This window comes from Peromyscus leucopus, chromosome X (genome assembly GCF_004664715.2).
Source record: "Peromyscus leucopus breed LL Stock chromosome X, UCI_PerLeu_2.1, whole genome shotgun sequence".
Taxonomy (NCBI): Eukaryota; Metazoa; Chordata; class Mammalia; order Rodentia; family Cricetidae; genus Peromyscus; species Peromyscus leucopus.
In genome coordinates this window covers 2,785,375-2,803,388 of record NC_051083.1, presented here as the reverse complement: position 1 = coordinate 2,803,388, position 18,014 = coordinate 2,785,375, and the positions used below count along the sequence as shown (strand labels likewise).

General features: G+C 46.5%; 1 protein-coding gene across 13 annotated transcripts in view; it reads left to right on the top strand.

Moving 5' to 3' along the window:
• Itpr1 (inositol 1,4,5-trisphosphate receptor type 1) overlaps nucleotides 1-18,014 on the top strand; it is a 343,325-nt gene that overhangs the window by 265,107 nt on the left and 60,204 nt on the right. For all 13 annotated transcript variants that reach the window (XM_028867566.2, XM_028867579.2, XM_028867576.2 and 10 more), the window contains 7 exons: nucleotides 458-638; nucleotides 2,731-2,984; nucleotides 9,503-9,703; nucleotides 11,187-11,297; nucleotides 13,618-13,713; nucleotides 16,513-16,635; nucleotides 17,877-17,981. In XM_028867566.2, coding sequence (XP_028723399.1) covers nucleotides 458-638; nucleotides 2,731-2,984; nucleotides 9,503-9,703; nucleotides 11,187-11,297; nucleotides 13,618-13,713; nucleotides 16,513-16,635; nucleotides 17,877-17,981 — 1,071 coding nt within the window. The remainder of the gene's footprint in view (nucleotides 1-457; nucleotides 639-2,730; nucleotides 2,985-9,502; nucleotides 9,704-11,186; nucleotides 11,298-13,617; nucleotides 13,714-16,512; nucleotides 16,636-17,876; nucleotides 17,982-18,014) is intronic.

Below are 18,014 nucleotides of genomic sequence, written 5' to 3'. Positions count from 1 at the left end.
CCTGTGGACTCCTCCAGGTCATCCTTCCCTATGAATAAGCCCTATGGAGCAGACGGCGTGTTTCCGTCCGTTGTTTGTAGGGATGTGCACAGGGGTATGGAGAAGACCTTGGACAGGTGACCTCGGTGCCGTGGTCACTGAAACCCCCTCTCTGTTGTTTGTGGAGTTGCCGTATGTGTTGGGGAGCCGTGAGAGGAGTGGTTGCTCGCTGGCTGAATCACAGCCTGGGGAGGCTGCTCCACGTGCAGCAGCTTTTTGGAAGGTCCCACGTTGAAAAGCTCAGGCCTTAAACCCCAGAGGATGAATATGTATGTGGTGGTATTTAGCCCCCATCCAGTCCTCAGTCATTTGTAAGGCGCGTGACTGCCTAGGATCCCCATTTAACTGGGAGGGTCTTAAATGAGTTCGTCTCACAGGCCTGTCAGGGTGTTGAGAATCTGTCGTTTCTCCACGGCAGCACTCCTTTTTCTGCCGGTTGACGGAAGATAAGAAATCAGAGAGGTTCTTCAAGGTCTTTTATGACCGAATGAAGGTGGCCCAGCAGGAAATCAAGGCAACAGTGACCGTGAACACCAGCGACTTGGGAAACAAAAAGAAAGACGATGAAGTGGACAGGGATGCCCCATCCCGGAAGAAAGGTAATACTGTTCGTGGGGTGGTGGGACCGGAGCCTGCCCTTTGTTCTGCTGCGTGCTTTTCATGACTTCCAGGGATGCATTCTGACCAGGGCTTTTAGAAAAAAAGCCACCACTCTGGTTATGATGTCTCATTCTAAGTCGCCAAGACAAAGCCCGACACCTGGGAAGGTCTTTCATGCTTAATCAGTTCATGAATATTCCTATATATGCACAGTTTTAATTTGTATGGGTTGTGTTAGCTACTTTGGTTATTTCTGTGGCAAAAGCAGCCTGAGGCAGAAAACCATGATTTGAGTTTGTAGTCCATCGTGATGGGAAGGCAGGGCAGCAGGAGTGGGAAGCAGCCGGTCACATGGCACCCACCGTCAGGAAGCAGGGCAGGCGAAGCGTCTCTCCCCTTCAGTCAGTTCTCCACACCAGCCAAGGAAATGGTGCCACTCACATCTGGGACTCTTCTTCATACATCAGTTAACCTAATCTAGAAACTCCCTCACAGACAAGCTCAAAGGTGTGTTTCCATGGCAACTCTAAATCCTCTCAAGTTGGCAGTCACAGTTAAGATCCATGAATAACTTTTTTACTGTGCTTTTCTGCTTATTGTTAGCGAAAGTTGAGGAAATACATAGATGTCAGGTGACCTCTCTTTATTTTTCCAAACTGTATGTAAACTTTTCCTCTATAATCTCCCTTGCAAAAAATGGGATGAGGTGGGGGGGGGCAGGGGTGGTGGAGGAGTGATAAACCCTAAGTTTAGGGGTCAAACAGCCACAAGCAAATTAATTAACCACTCTGAGCTTTACTTCTCAAGGCTAGTACTAGAGATGTCAATCAAGTACCAGTTGACATTTGGAGAATGTCCCTTGTAGAGGCTATAGGATGTTGAGCAATGTTTGTGACCTCTGCCTGTTAGATGCCATTAGCACACGCGCACTCCTAACCAAAAATGTCTCCAGGCATTTCCAATTAGCTGCTGGGTAGAGTTAAGGACCCCCCCCCTCCCCGCCAAAAAAAAATACCACTCTATTTGAGAACCACTAGTGGAATAAAGAGGATAAAGAGGATAAACAAACAAACAAAAAACTACCAAGTCCTGCTGAGTACTGAGTGTGAACCAGGCATGCACTAACCAGTGTTCTGTTGCTGTAACAAATACCTGCGGCATATAAACTTAGGACCAGGAAACGTCTGTCTGAGTAACTGAGGTCTCAGTCTGGTGACTTTGGGACCTTCCTCAGAGCAGCACATAACCAACAGAGCACATAGCAGAGGTTAAAACTAGTCCCCTCATGGCAGAGAACCAGAAGAAACCAGAAAAGACGAGAAAGTCAAACAATCCTCTCCAGGGACACTCCCTTCCTTCTAACCGCTGACTACCAAGCCTCACCGCTTACAGGTTCTATCCGTTCCCATACCACTGCGGACTGGGCCTAAGCCTTTAACACACACAGGTCTCTGGAAGCCATTCCTAGATCCAGAGTGTAGCCAAGCGTTGTTCAAAGTTCTTTACCTATCTGTGTCAGTTCATATAAAGCTCAAGTTATCCCTGTACTTAGATAAAACGATTATCTCTATTTTACAGATAAGGAAAATGAGGCACAGGTACAGTTGTAAACTACCGAGCCAGTGTCAGAACCCATGCAGTCTGTTCTCCCATCTGTGATGCCAGAGTCATCTCATAGGGTCATTCAGACCAGATAAGATAATACGCACAGATGCTTACTCATGGTATCTTGGCGTTTGGCAAGGAGTCAATCAGTTGTCCTTCCAGTAACATTAATTGCTGTTCTGATTAGTATTACATCAAGTCTCCCAGGAGCCTTCTAGAAGTCACCAATGTACTCCTATTTTATGAAGGAAGAAGCTGAGGTTCAGAGCCTTAGGTTATGAGGTCAGCAATGCCTGTACTAAAGCTGTTGCTCTGTAGCACAGCACAAGCCTAAATGACATCTCAAAAGCACTATCAAGTTGTTCTTGCCAATCTTACAGATCCCTAGCAAATGCAGGAACCTGGGTTTCTGACTGTCCTCCGGAGTATAGAAAATAGAACTTCTGTGGATGTAGCAGTATTGACTGTCACAAGTTTGCCTTTTAGCCAAAGAGCCCACAACACAGATAACAGAAGAGGTCCGGGATCAGCTCCTGGAAGCATCTGCTGCCACCAGGAAAGCCTTCACCACCTTCCGGAGGGAGGCCGACCCTGATGACCATTACCAGTCTGGGGAGGGCACCCAGGCTACAACCGACAAAACCAAGGATGACCTAGAGATGAGTGCGGTCATCACCATCATGCAGCCCATCCTGCGCTTCCTGCAGCTCCTGTGTGAAAACCACAACCGAGATCTGCAGGTGAGAGACTGAGCTGTGGTAGCCCTGAGACCTAGAGAGAGACCAGGCTGTGGGGAATTAGGGACCTTCAAGAGAAGTCCTGTGCAGAGCACCCAAATACCTCCAGGTGTAAAGCCAGACTACGGGGACCCTGTGGCCTTCAGGAGAGGGCTCTGGGTTGGGGAATCCAACTCCTGCAGGTGAGAGCCTTGGGTTGGAGGACCCTAAGGTCTGTAAGTGATTGGTAGCACAGGAAGTTCCAACATTTGTAGGCAAGGTCCCTGGAGACCTCGACACCTATAGTTGGGAGTGTGGGGTAGATTCCACCATGGTGTCCCACTTCTCATGGTTCAGCTCCTCTCACTTAGACCACCTTGTGTGAGTTGGAGATCCAGCATTACTGACTTTTTGGTTGACTGATAATGAAAATATGAATGGATGATCTGTCCCTTCCTGTCTTCACAGTGTCTCCACAAGGTCAGAAACAAAAGCCTCATTGATTAGGGATGTTGAATCCATATGTAGTTAGTATGCATCAGTATCTGTGTGTGTATGTCTTATAGCCTGCCACTCTTTGCCACCAGTGCCAATAGATGTTCAGGTAATAATTGGATAGATATGGACTATTAAGTATATTATAGTTGTGTGCTGCATAATGGACAGTATAGTGTTTGGAAGATGATATATATACATATGTATATATATATATATCAGTGTGTACTACATGTTCTAGAAGTTTAGTAAGCTGGACTTGAACTTAGACATTTGGAGCTAGAGCTTATGATACTAACCAGACTCTCAGACAGAGACAAGGTGTTATCTCCCTTTGCAGTTTCTTGTTACAAAGATTGTTTAGAAAGGGCGGAGGGTGTGCTCCAGAGATCCGCCTCTTTGTTCCCAATCTCTACCCAGGAGAAGCATCCTGGAGCATGTGGTCCTTGGTGTCCTGCCTGGCTTTCCTGTCAACTCTTGAACCTGGGGTGCCTGCCCCTCCTTGCTTGAGAGCTGTTAGGAGGGAAAGGAAAAGTGCATCAGCACAACTCTTCAATGGGATGGCTCTTCCTAAGGCAAACAAGTCTGTATTGATAGTTCTGTGTGCTTCAGTGGTGATGATGTGAGAGGAATTGACACAGGCCAGATCTAGCAAGAGGAAGGTCCCACCTTTAAATGTTTACATTGCTGACTTTATCCACCAAGGGACTATGGCTGGACCCTTTCTTGTTGCCCCAGCCAACCTCCATTATAAAGAAAGGACATTGTTGAAGAGTGATACAGAACAACGAAATGAACTAGGAGAAATTTTTAACATTAACACCTCTGATTGTTTTTATTTTTATCTAATTGGTCTAAAGACCCTGAACTTTGAAAAGTGTCTAGGTTCTAATGGGTCATCAACTGGCTAATTGGGAACCAGACCAAAAAATGAAGGAACTCCCCATAAGACCTACCATTTGGCCATGCTGACCCATTGTATGTCAAGGTATACGTGGTAGTCAGTGGTCCACTTTGGATGTTGACATTCTGGGTGTGACCTTGTCACCATGTGGTGTGGGACTCTGGCTGACCCTTGACTCGACTGTGGCTCAAGCTTTACTGCTTCAGACCCCTGAGGCCCAGATCTACTAGCCGAGACTTGACTGGAGTAGAACAAAGCATTCCTTTCCCCAAAGCTCCAGAGCCTGGGTATTGTCTCTTTGGAGGTTATCCCTACATCTCATGGTGGTGTCAATTGTCCCTCTGTCTCCCTTCCAACCTGCCTCATTCATTGGACATGGGGGAGATCACCTAAGGGAAGACTGAGTGATCCCTAGGAATCTAGGTCCAGGCAGCTCAGCGGTAGCATCTTTGTGACTAGGGGTCCCACTGTGCTGCTAAGCATAGGGATCGGTGCTCTGTACTGTTCTTCCGTATGGTGTCGCTGGCCACCACCACCTTCAGGCTCCACGGGAGAAATGGGTGGCTGCAGCTCATATGCATGTGTGGTCACACGTCGCTTATACTGGAGAACACCTGTTCAGCACCCAGCACTAATGGTGACCAGACCTCCCTCATCCCTCAGATCTCAGTGTCTGGAACAGGAGCCACTTGTGCCAACCAGAGATTGCAATACAACGTGCTAAGTGCTGTAAGGGTCTGCACAGCTCAGATTTGCCGAGTCCCCAGCCCACCCACTGAGGCTGCCCTGAGTAGAACCCTCTCTGCATGTCACGGGACAGTGCTGATAGGTGGGTTCTGAGCTGGCTTCTTGTTTCATGGACTTGACTGTCTCCCACCTTCCTCCCTCCCTCCTTCTCCCCCATGCCTGTGTTCCTTGAGTGGGAGAACAGAACCAGGCTTTAACTGCACAAGTTCACCATTTCTTACTGGAAGTCTTCAGAATTATAGGCCTACACTTCTTCTTTTCATATAACTCTCCCTCCACCTTATGCCCTAAAGATCCCTGGGGAAAAGTAGCTTTTAATGAGGTCCTTATACTGCTCTGGGGGGAAACAGCATGTGTGTGTGTGTGTGTGTGAGTGTGTGAGTGTGTGCGTGCGTGCATGCCTGTGTACGGCACATGTTCACATATTTTAAAAAGACCTAGCAAATCACCATTTGAAGGTACATAAGGACTTTCCAATTAGGCGATTCTAGACACCTTTTTATTAGCCACTGAATCCTTTGTTTGAAGAGAACTTGTGAAGAAATGGACTATGCTGAGCAGAACAGAGCAAAACTGCCCTGTTGAAACTAGAGTGTCCCAGAGCCTTCCTCCCCCAGCCCTCATCTTATAGGAGCCCTAGAGGGCATGGGGGTGTCATTCCTGGGAACCTTAGGTGTCTGCAGGGCCCTGTGGCACTCCTGGATCAGTGCTTTGATGGGGGTAGGGTAGGTGAGAATCATCGTTTAAAAACTCCTACGATATGTATGAAAGTGCTGTAATGAAACTCCTCTCAGTGTGGTCATTTGAAAATCAGTTTTAAAAAAATGGTCAGAAGAAAGAGGCGTAGTTCCCCACAAATCAGGGGAAAACCTGCTCCACTGGCATTGTGTTTGTGAGAAAGCAGTTCTCAAAATGGCATGAAGTGGGATGTACCTCCTCAGAATGCCACCCGTTGGCAGAGTCCCTGGGCAGATGGTAGGGCCCTGGCAATTTCTCTTACGGCTGCCAGGCAGGAGTGGTCGACTCCCTTGTGCAAGGAAATACAGAGCTGCTCAGAGAGAGGAAGCCCCAGCCTTCTGAGACAGCGGTCTCTGGGCTCGTGCCAGCTTCTTGTATTTATAACCTTGACTTTCCTGTTGGTAGATGTTCAGTGCAGAGAAAGCTACTGAATTCGGACCCGCCAAATGGGCCACTGCTGCCTTGAGCAAGCCCTGCTTACTCAGAAACCTGATGGAGGACTGCCCTTTCACCAGTTTGGGTGGTTTTGAGTGTTTGCTGAGCCTCGGCCGGAGCTTCCCCTTCCTCAGGTTAAAGGCCAGAGGCTACTCGCACACAGGCCTGAAATCTTTCCCTTCCTCACCCATCTTCACCCACCCTTTGTCCTCCTGAAAAGACCAGGCTTTCTTCATGCTGACCGGACAAAGTGGTGTGTGCTAAAGGTGGACTGACAAAGCTTCCCTGGGCCGCTCAGTGAAAAGTATCTGTCTGTTTTTGTAGAAGACAGGAAGAAATAGATCTGAGTTAGGAGGGGGAAAGTTCAGGTAGACATTCGCAAAAACCATTAGAGATGGCATTCAGTGGGGACCCCATAAACTGATAATTTGATCATTTTTCTTTGTTCTTTTTTTCTATTGACTCACTTGAATTCAGATTATTGCAACCAGTTTTGATAAAGCACTTATTAGTCACCAGCCATGTAAGCTGCCTACAACTCTGAGCTGTGGCTGTGGTTCTCAGTGGTGCCAAGGGATCTCTCTAGTGTGGAGTCTGAACGGCCCACCTGGTGCATAGAGACCAGAAAGGCATCCTTCTAGGCTCCTGTCTCCTAAGATAGGGTTGCCTCAGAGGCAGGCAGGACTTCCTGGACAAAGTGACTTTATACTACATCCTGAAGGAAAAGGAGTCAGAGGAGAGGCCAGGAGAGTGTGTCAGACAGAGGAAATACTGTTTAGGGCCCCAAGGCACCAAAGTAGAGTGCTTAAAGAATGAGTTAATTGCCGCTGCCAGAGAACGCTGTGGCAGGAGCAGTAACATCATGCAGCAAAGAGGACTATACCGGGAACAGTGATGTCACCGTATGGGCCTCAGAGGGGATGCTGTGAGTTCGCATCTTAAGCAGCCATGTCTTTTTGATGCCTAGGCTGAGGCCCCTCTACCCCTGCACATTAAGGGCCCTGCCAGGCCCTCAGACAGACAGCACTTTACTTTTCATAGCAAGGGAGAAACTGGGTGAAACCCTCCACTGGCTTCCTGTAGCCCTTTAAAAAATAGTCACTTAGCCGGGAGGCGGTGGCACATACCTTTAATCCCAGCACTTGGGAGGCAGAGCCAGGTGGATCTCTGTGAGTTCGAGGCCAGCCTGGTCTAAAGAACGAGATCCAGGACAGGCACTAAAACTATACTGAGAAACCCTGTCTCGAAAAAACCAAAAAACAAAACAAAACAAACAAACAAACAAAATAGTCACTTACCCACAGAGTAGGACTCCTAAGTAATCTGTCCTTCCTCTGTATCCTACCAGAAGTAGAACACATGTTATTGAGTAAAAAGGACTGAGGTTAAATGGGGGATGGGGCAGGGTGGGCTGATGAATCAGCCCTCTGTCTACGTACCCACTTTTAACCTGTGTGTTCGTGGTGCTTCTGTTGCTAAAGTCACACATGAATAAGTCCTCTTCCTAAGTGTTCTAATGACGGTAAGTATTTAAATGAAAGAGTGGTGTCTCTTCCATCCACAGAGAGCTGTTCCCCGCCTTCCTTACTCTGTTTAGGAACCTTTGGTACAAATTTGAATATGTATTTCACAGTAATCTGCATGATTATAAATCTGCTTTTTGTAACCTACAGTATGACCTAGAGATCTTTCCACGTTGGCATGCCAAGACCTACTCAATGTTTCTTACTCATAACATAGAATCTTATGGGTATAATATATATATTAGCTGCTCCCCGGTTGGTGGGCATTTAGGTTGCTTCTGTTTTCTGCTGTTGTAAACATTGTTCTCATGAGTGTCCAGTCCATACTTTGTGGACAAAAGTGGAATTGCCACTTCAAAGCTTATGTCCACTTTGCCTTTCTATCTATTTACTTCCCAACTTCTAGTGTAACCATTGCCCACTTTCTAATTCTGAGATAAAGAATACTGTAGTCGATTTGTGCCTCACTACAGGAGTCTCAGACACGTGCCCCTTCATCAAAACCCCCAACTTTACAGGGTTACTCGGGTTGCTTTCCGTAATTTGTTGAGGAAGGCTCTTGCTATGTGTCTCTTGGAGAATACAGTCAGGCACATGTGCATGAACACGCACATGCGTGTAGACACACACATGCACACATATTTACTCATTCTCACCCCTTATTTAGTAGTGGAAATGATCAAACAAGCTAATCCAGGTTTTCTTCCTGGGGCCTATCTGCAGCCAAACTCTGTGTGGGTGGGTGTGGGTGGGTGGGTGTGGGTGTGGGTGTGGGTGGGTGTGGGTGGGTATAGAGGAGGTGAGGTGGAGGTGCTTGTTTTCAGTACCAATGGTAGAACCAGGGACCTTCTGCACACTAGGCAAGCTCTCTGTCCCTGAGCTAAGCTCCAAGCCCTAACGCCAGCTCTAACCTCTCATTTTGTGGTGAACTGTACTTGTACTAGTCTTGTGTGTTCAGCACACGCTCCACTCTGTCATCCTTAAATAGAACCACAACCCGCTAACCACCCAGGAAGAAGGTGGTGGGCAAGGGTAGAGGAAGAAATAAGCGGAGGGGTGGGGACTTGGCTCAGCTGGTAAAACGCTTGTCATGCAACTGTGAAGACCAGGGTGCAGATCGATAGCACTCATGTAAGAAGCTAGGCATAGCAGTGCATGCCCGTAATCCCAGCACACAAAAGTTCCTGGTGCTCCTTGGGTAGCCAGCCTGGCTAAACTGGTGAACTCCAGGCCCAGTGAAGGACTCTGCCTCAATCAAGTGGAGAGCAGTCAAGGAAGATACCCACCATTGACCACTGGCCACCGTACACAAATATATACATGTTCACGTGCACCCATATGCGTGCACGCATGCATGCATACACACACATGAACATGCCCACCACATGTACATATATACCCAGATTAATTTTGTTAAAAGGACAAATGGAAATATGAGAATTCACATCTAAAGAACCTGAAGTGGGTTTCCAAGAGAATCCCCCCGCCCCTTTCCCTGTATCTCATACAGACACATTGGAGAAAAAGCCACAGGGTTATTGCCGTAGACCAGGGCCACAGGTTGACCATCCCTGGGCCATGGAGACTCTTCAGTCCCATATTGTACCTGTCCTCATAGCTTATTAGAGACAATCCAAGTAGCAGGATGGATGACCTTTGCCCTCTTCTCTTTGCCTTTGTCCTCGCATGCCCCGTTGCAGAATTTCCTTCGTTGCCAAAATAACAAGACCAACTACAACTTGGTGTGTGAGACACTGCAGTTTCTGGACTGCATCTGTGGGAGCACAACCGGGGGCCTTGGTCTCCTCGGACTCTACATCAACGAGAAGAACGTAGCTCTTATCAACCAGACCCTGGAGAGTCTGACTGAGTACTGCCAAGGGCCTTGCCACGAGAACCAGGTAATTCTGTTCAGACTCTGCGGTGAGAGGAAGGCACACTTACTATTTGGAAAAGTTATGCTATGCATAACATATACGTGTTATACAGAGACGCATTCAGAAAACACAGAACAACTACCCGTCAATTTTAGGGAGCGCCTAGGACAGGAGGCCCTTCTCCAGCAGTGGAGAAGTCTCCATGGTGTTTTCTTATAATCCAGAACTTTACCCAGTGAATGAGTGGGCTTGACTGTGTCGTGGCTTGGTTCAGTCTGGTTTGATTTGGTTTAAATATCCAATCATATCTTGGATATTTAGGGGCAAGTAATAAAGTGGGAATTAAATTACCACCTGAGAATAGTGACCTATTCTAAAAACCAGAAAAGATCAAAAAGTGATTCCTTGAAACTCCTTGAAACCTAGTTAGAGAGAAAGCACTTGCTTCCTGTGAAAATTTGGAAGCAAGAAGAGAACATTTGTAGTTGAGATTTAATATCATGGACTTCTGGGAAAGGAAAGACCAGCCAGTGTTGACTGACCTCCCAAGAAGTGTAATTTTGGAGTGGAGCCCAATGTTTTTTTTTTTTTTTTTCTTAAGTAGAATCATTGCTCATTCATGGCATCTGGAAGATTCTGTGAGCTTGCATTTCAGGACTAGAATGACTGTGATTTCTAATTCCAGATAGTAGTTCCTTCCTGGCTTGAAACGGTTAGTTCTAAGCCCCAAGGCCAGGGAAAGTATGAAGTGTTGAGCTAGTTGAGGCGGGCAGGACATTCGCTGCAATGAAAGCAGTTGAAAGTAGACAGCTCACCATCTGTGAAAACCCTGATCGTAGTGTGAGGACATTTTGGTAGATCCACTTCCTTCTCTTGGTTCTCCAGTGAAGGAGATGGTACAGTTCTAGCTATGAGAAAGAACAAAGAAACGCAAGGGTTCTGGAGCTATGGATGTAAGACCTCAAGTTTACTTTCCTGCTACACCAAGGCCGATTGAAAGGAACAGACTAGGGTAGTTTGATCTGCAGTCAGGGATCCTACTTGAGGAAAGCTGGTCCATTTTGACACCACGCACACTGAGCAGAAGCTTGCTCTCCAAGCTTAAGCCTTAAGCAGAAGTACCAGATTCACAAGATGAGTGACAGAGAGAGAGCGGAACACAGTTTTAAAGGGGAAAGGGGCTCAGATCCTGGTATCAGTCACACACCATATTTTCCTATAAGAACAAAGCCGATTATTGTACGGCGCTATTTGGATTAGACTCAGCCAATTTATCAGTTAGGGTGTATGGGGACTTTCCTACTGTTTACTGTTAATTCTGAAACTAGAGATCTTCATCTGTCTTTTATTTTTACCACTTTCTCACGGAAAATTGCACTCTCCCCAGATGACATTATGGGAGTGGTGAGCATTGTGTTGAAATAGCAGTTTAGCCTGTTGCCCTTTGCCGTCTGATTTATGGCCAGCGTTTGTGTAAATGCCTGTGTATGTCTGTCTGTTTACCCAGAACTGCATCGCCACCCACGAGTCCAATGGCATCGATATCATCACAGCCCTCATCCTCAATGACATCAACCCTCTGGGAAAGAAGCGGATGGACCTTGTGTTAGAACTGAAGGCAAGTGGAGACTGAGAGCCAGAGGTGGCGGCCTTTGGGAAGAGTCAGTTTATGCTTTGCCTGGCATGTGACCCAGTCGGTGTTGTGAAACGAAATACCAAAGACAGTTCTGCTTAACTGAACAGATGACCCACATTGCACGTTCTGACCTAAAATGCAGAACTTCACTCTTTCCAGAGAAGGGCCTGGGGAGAGGGGACCAGTTTTTCAGTCAGGTCACCTGGGGGATGCAGTGCTGTCACCAGAACTGAGAAACTCAAAAAGCATCCAAGAAGGAAAAGCCTGAAATCTGACATCCAGTGCGGGTTGGGAGGGAGAAGAGAAACACCATTCCTCTGTAGTTTCTGATCTTGCTGCTTTGGGGGGAAGGGAACAGCTGAAGAATAGTACAACTAAGCCCTTCCGATGTCACCAGAATCACTTTTTACTTTGTCAGGAGACACCTTTTTCTGTTCTGCCATTGACTAGGCAGCTGATAATGTTGTCTTAAAATAAGAATGTGCCTGTACAATCCTCTAATAAGTTCTTTGAATTGTTATTAATGGCAGACTGTAGCTGCCAACCCTGAAGTAGCCCTAACATTTAATGCCCTATAAAAATAGTCCTATGGAGTTAAATAGTGACTTCAAGGTGCTTGCTCTGTGGGGTTTACTAATTGACAGACCATTCCTGGGGGGTCTATGAGCCAGTCCCCCAATCTCTTGCCCCTGTTTGGGGTTTCCAGAGGTTGTCAAAGACTCAAAATACCCAGTTCTGAGAACTGAACTTGCAGCCCACCCTGTTGTGTGATGCTGTTTGGGATGCTGTGTTAGCAGCTCTGAGCATGCTTCCTCTTCTGCGGTCCCATGTTAGGGCGTGTTGAGATCCATGTTCTCTCCTACCCACAGGCCAGAGTAAGTGCCCTCTCATGACTGTGAAATAGTCTTGAACTACAGAGGTCAGCTGAGAAGCTCATCTGCGTTTACTGCATGCAGGGCAACAGATGAAAGCAAGGCCTTAGGAAGATACTAACACACTCCCCCAGAAGCTGCATGGTTAATTTTATTTTTCCTTTAGTATTTAGAACTGAGAGTCCAAAATCATGGTTGATTTGAGCATATGGTTTAAATGGAATTTTTTAACACTGTTTTTTCCTTCTGATAAATACTTTATGCTTGACTTGAATATCATTCAAGCTCTCGTATGGCTACCATTTATCAGAAAGTACACGATGAACGTCTGAAATAGACTGAGACGTCCATGTGTTCCTGGTTGGCATTTCAGTGCCTTTTTCAATGAATTCAGCAGTCTGGGGATTATGATAGAAATAGGTGAAAGCTCAGCCACTGGACTGAATGAATTTCTGTGACCCAAGCTGGGGAGGAAGAATGTCTATATTTCCAGTCCCCAGAAGGAAAACACAAACTTTTGAGACCCATATACAAGGGAATATGTAAATTGAAGACCTGGGGCCTCAAATGAGATTAAGTCAAGAAATGCCAGGTATGGACACGTGGACATTGTTAATGTAATGGGAAATTATGTCTTGGCGGATGGGAAGTGTTCCTCTGGGCCACTTTTACTAATAGCACATGTACTCACGATATTAGGAGATATGAAAGCTGATGGATTTTAAGACAGGGAGAAATTACGTTTATTGCCTGTCATCTCTGGCCCACAATATCCAATAACAAAATATTTAAGGGGAAAAAAATTGTACTAAACATGTATATATCTTTTACATTTTTCTTACTCCCCAAATAATGTAGTGTGAATGTTGACACAGCACTTACACCATATCAGGTCTTACATATAATATATAGATGAAGTAGACAAAAAAAAAAGATACATAGATTATATGTAAATGCTATTCCATTTTATATGAGGCTTGAGCATCTGAGATTCTGGAGACTGTGGGGTCCCCTGTGGATACAGAGCGAAGACCACACCCACCAACACCCATGTGTAAAATGTCTATTTCTACTAGAACTGTTGTGGGATTTACTAGCTGACAGTCCATTCCTGAGGGGAGTGTCTTTAGTGCACTTCTGCCCAATCTCACCCCTGTTCTGGGGTTCCAGAGGTTGTCAAAGTTTCCAAAATGAAAATGCATGTCCTAACAAATACAGGCCTCTTAGACCCAAGTCAGACTCTCCACACGCTCCTAAGGTCCCAAGGAGCACACCCTCTGCCTGTTGAAGATACTCCGGAATGTACTCAGCCATGGGATGGATCTGTCTGTCAGCCAAGATGCACACTCGTGTCAGCAGCTACACACACATGTCCAGGCGGCTGCCCAGGCAGCTCCTCCATATTTCTTTCCCTGCTTCTCTCCATCTAGAACAATGCTTCGAAGCTACTCCTGGCCATCATGGAAAGCAGACACGATAGTGAAAACGCAGAGAGGATTCTGTACAACATGAGGCCCAAGGAGCTGGTGAGTTGTGACTGATCACCTGCCAGTGGCATCAAAGAACGTTAGAGCAAAAAATTGAGACAGAATGAAGGACCTGCTTCTTTGAGCTCCTGAAAAACATTCCCCAAATCAAAAGTATCAAGGATCATTTAATCCCGGCCTGTGGCTGGGTAGAGAAGTATGCCAATGTACATGGGGTGCCTCGCCTTGTCCTGTCAGCACAGACCACATATAGAAGGCTCCCCCCTCCCGCTTTGCTCCCTCACGGAGAACAGTGTGCAGTGGGTGAGTCTGGGTTCGTGGCCATGGCTCAGTGCTTTGACTGTGTCACCTCAGGTAGCTCTTTGAGCTCTCTGAGCTGCAATGTCCTGACCTATAGAAGAGAAGGTAAGATGACTTACATTGAAGGGCTATTTTCAAGTCTACAACACGAGTCACATCAACACCTTTAGCACAGTACCCAGCATGTAGTCCTTTATGAGTTGAGAGCCATTTTCTTCTCTTTGTTCATTATTAGTGAATGGCAGTGTTCTACCATTGAGTACATACCAGCTCTTGTTTTTGAGTAGGAGGTTGAGACACAGTCCCATGTAGTTCAGGCTGGCCTCAAACTTACTGACGGTATAGCTGAGGCTGTCCCTGAACTCTGGGTCCTCTACCATCACCTCCCAAGTATTGGGGTCATGGGTTATGCACCACCTTTCCCTGACAGCCTTGGGTGTTTGAAATGATGACTTGCTTTAACCCAGCTGGCCTTAATCTCACAATCACTTTACTTCACACAGTGGGATTACAGGTGAGTGCCACCACACATAGCCCCCTGCCACATCTTTTTAGGACTTACAAGTTCACATCTGTCCTTGGTGCCAGTAATCTAAACAACAGAAGAATCTATTTTCAATGTTGATGTTAGTTTTTTGTTTTCTTAAAACATGACCTGGTTTATTTTCAAAGAGCAATGTTTGTGATGGGTTGTGACGTCCATGTTGGGAGTTGGTGTTGCGAACTCTGAAAGGAGCTGTCTTCAAGGATGGGTGATACGAGTTGAGTCTGTTTGGACTGTGCCCCATGCAAATAAACTGTAACTGACAGATTTAAATGAGGGCATTAAAACATTTCTGCCTCCCAGTGACCTGAATGTGCACTAGAGACCAGACCAAAGTCCCTTTATGTATTCCTTCAAATAAAAGTTCACAGCAGCCTGGCTCTTTGATCCCTGAGGTCAGCAATGAGTTCTCAGGAGAGACAGGAGTCTCTGCAAGTTTACATAACAGCTTATGTAACTGGGGTAACTGGGTAGCTAAGGGTCGTCATTATTTAGTATAGTCCGTGTGGCCTTTGTATAGAACCCATTCCGGCTGTTAGGAACCAAGAATGTGCCCTGGCTCTTCAAGACTGTCTCCAGTAGAGGAAATGCTACAACCCCTTGCTATGGCTGCTACCAACTCCTGGGTTTCCCCCTTGTGGTTAGAGAACATTATTCTGGATCATAGAAAGGGTCAAATCTTCTTAGAGTAAACAGGGTTCTAAGAAGACAAATAGAAAGAATGTTTGGATATCCAGAACACATCCGTGTGTGCACATGATTGCATGCATATGTGTGCATGCACCTGTCCGTGACCTTAACATATGTAACAAGCTGGGTTTGGTTTTAGAACTGCTGGGAAAACAAACTCAGGGAGCGAGGGTCTCATCTCCAAAGTGACATCTAGCAGCTGACCCACTGTCAGGACAGAAGATGTGGCTCTCTGCAGGCTTCACCTTGGATAATAAGAAAGTCCCCAATAATGGCTAGTGGCAATGAAGAAGATACCCCCAGGCTGACATACCTTCTGAATCATCAAAGGAAATGACTAATTCTTAGTATAACTGACCATATTTATTCTTAGTGTTTGAATTAATAAATTCTGAACGATACGTTTACTTAGGGAAGCTTGGCAGGGCCACCTCTGTGTATGGTGCTGATTGCCAAGGGATAGCTTCAGATGTAAGCAGCTCCAGCCCCTGCACCCTGGGAACCACAGTGAGTGAGAACAGTCAACAGGTAGTAAAATGCTCTAAGTATACTACTAGGTTATGAGGAGTCCTAGAGTCAGGCAGGCAGCTGTGAAGGGTAGTGGCCAAGTTCAAATCCTAGCTCATTAACCATGACCTTAGCAATGTTCTTTTATCTCTTTATTTCCACCTCTGTAAAGGAGTGGAAGTTTCTGAGACCTCATAAAATGTTTGTGAGCATTGTACTTTAACAGACATTAGCACACTGAACACAGTGTTTGACAGAGCACAGGTTTTCAGGGTGATGCTGGTTCATGAAGTTACCTTCCCATGGGGTAGGGTCTGGGAGACTTGGACTTAGAAAGTAATTTTACTACTTACCTAAAAGTTACACTGTAGAGGGTCTCTTTTTCCACTGTGGGTTCCAGGATTCAGACTCAGGTCTTCAGGCTTGCATGGCAAAACCCTTTTAGCGAGTGAACCATATCACACACACACACACACACACACACACACACACACCGTCAAGGTGTTTTTATAACTTCCGTCAGCTTCTAAAGCAGAAGGATATGAACCAGCCACTGAATGTTGGTTGGTCCAAGTGGAGTGAGTGAACTTCTCTTGTCGGTGAAGGCTGACTGATACTCACTGCCAGCATCATTATCACTGAGGAGTCAGGGGCCGTATCCAAGCCTGAGAGGCTGAGATACAGTCCTTGGTGAGCAGTGTCTGCTCCATGAGTAGGGACTGCTAAGTGCTATAAATGCCAGTCCTGCATGGGTCACCCCTGAGTCAGGAAATGTCTTCCCTTGTCCCTTCTCAAAGGTGGAGGTGATCAAGAAAGCCTACATGCAAGGTGAAGTGGAATTTGAGGATGGGGAAAATGGTGAGGATGGAGCTGCCTCCCCCAGGAATGTGGGCCACAACATCTACATACTCGCTCACCAGGTACAGCCCTCCCTCTCTTGCTTTTCTAGACACCATCAGCATTCTAAGTTGCCCACCCCGGGGGGGGGGGGGACTGGCTCTTCCTGGAAAGCTTTCTCCTAGCACTGTTTGTACCCATGTGAATATGGCTCGCAGGTGTGTTTGGCCACCTGCCTCGAGGGGCTGACTTCCAGGACGCTGCCATTTTCCAGTGTGGTAGGTCAGGGACTTGGAAATCCCCATGCTCTGTACGTGCATCTCCCCTGGAGCAGTAACACTGGGTACTTTGTCTGGAGCCATTGAAAAGGAGTCCTAGGCATTTTATAAATACTAATGAATCCCTCTTAACAACGTGAAGAAATAAACTTAAGCCTCCTTGCCTATCACATTTGGGGATCTGTGGGAACCTGTCCCTAGAGTTTCCTTTTGTTTGTCTTTCTGGGCAATACTTTCTGCCTTGACACCAGAATGCCAGATTTCATAATCTCTTCCCAAGTGGCTTGGTTTTTGAAGTTACTTCTTCTTTGGGTATACTGGTGTGCCTTCAGCTTTTGGGTGGGGATGGACAAGCTGTAGCCCAGCTGGAGGCTGACATGTCCCATTCTTAGCCCCTTTTAAACTTTAAATACAGTACCTGGGTATGACACAATGAAGGCAAGAGGACTGCAGCTGCCGGGTCCCTGCCCCTGCATATCTACTGCAGAATTTTAAACGCTCCCCTGTCCCACATCACCCCCATACTCAGCATCTAGTATCCAAAAGCATCTGAATAGTCCCAGAGTGGAGGCTTAATGGGGTGCACAGAAAACCTCATGTCCCTCCTGCCTGGTTTAAGAAATCAGAGAAAAGGGGGACCCTGCATGGGCATGAGCAGTCCATTCTTTTATGCCAGACTCCCAAAATAGCCTCTTTGCAGAGCAGAGCTGAGCAGAAGGGAGTAAGCCTCTCAGTACTGTGGCCTTTGGCTGACTGCTGGTCATTTTGCATTTTTAACTCAGAGTCAGAAAGGCTGTGGGTATAGCTCAGTTGGTAGGATGCTTGCCTGGAATGTACAGAGGCCTGGTTGTGGTGGTGTTCACCAGTAAAGCCAGAACTTAGGAGAGAAGGGCAGGAAAATCAAATGCTTAAGGTCATCCTCAGCTACGTTGCATGCTCAAGGTCAGCCTGAGATACTTGAGACCCTGCCTCAAAGAAATAAACCTCGAGTTTAAAAGTAGCTCTTTGAATCCTTGACCCCAAATTTCTCTTTGCCTGTGTTCTAGTTGGCTCGGCATAACAAAGAACTTCAAACCATGCTGAAACCTGGAGGACAGGTGGATGGTGATGAAGCTTTAGAGTTCTATGCAAAGCACACGGCACAAATTGAGGTAAAACCAAAAACACAGTCAAGGCCTGAACAG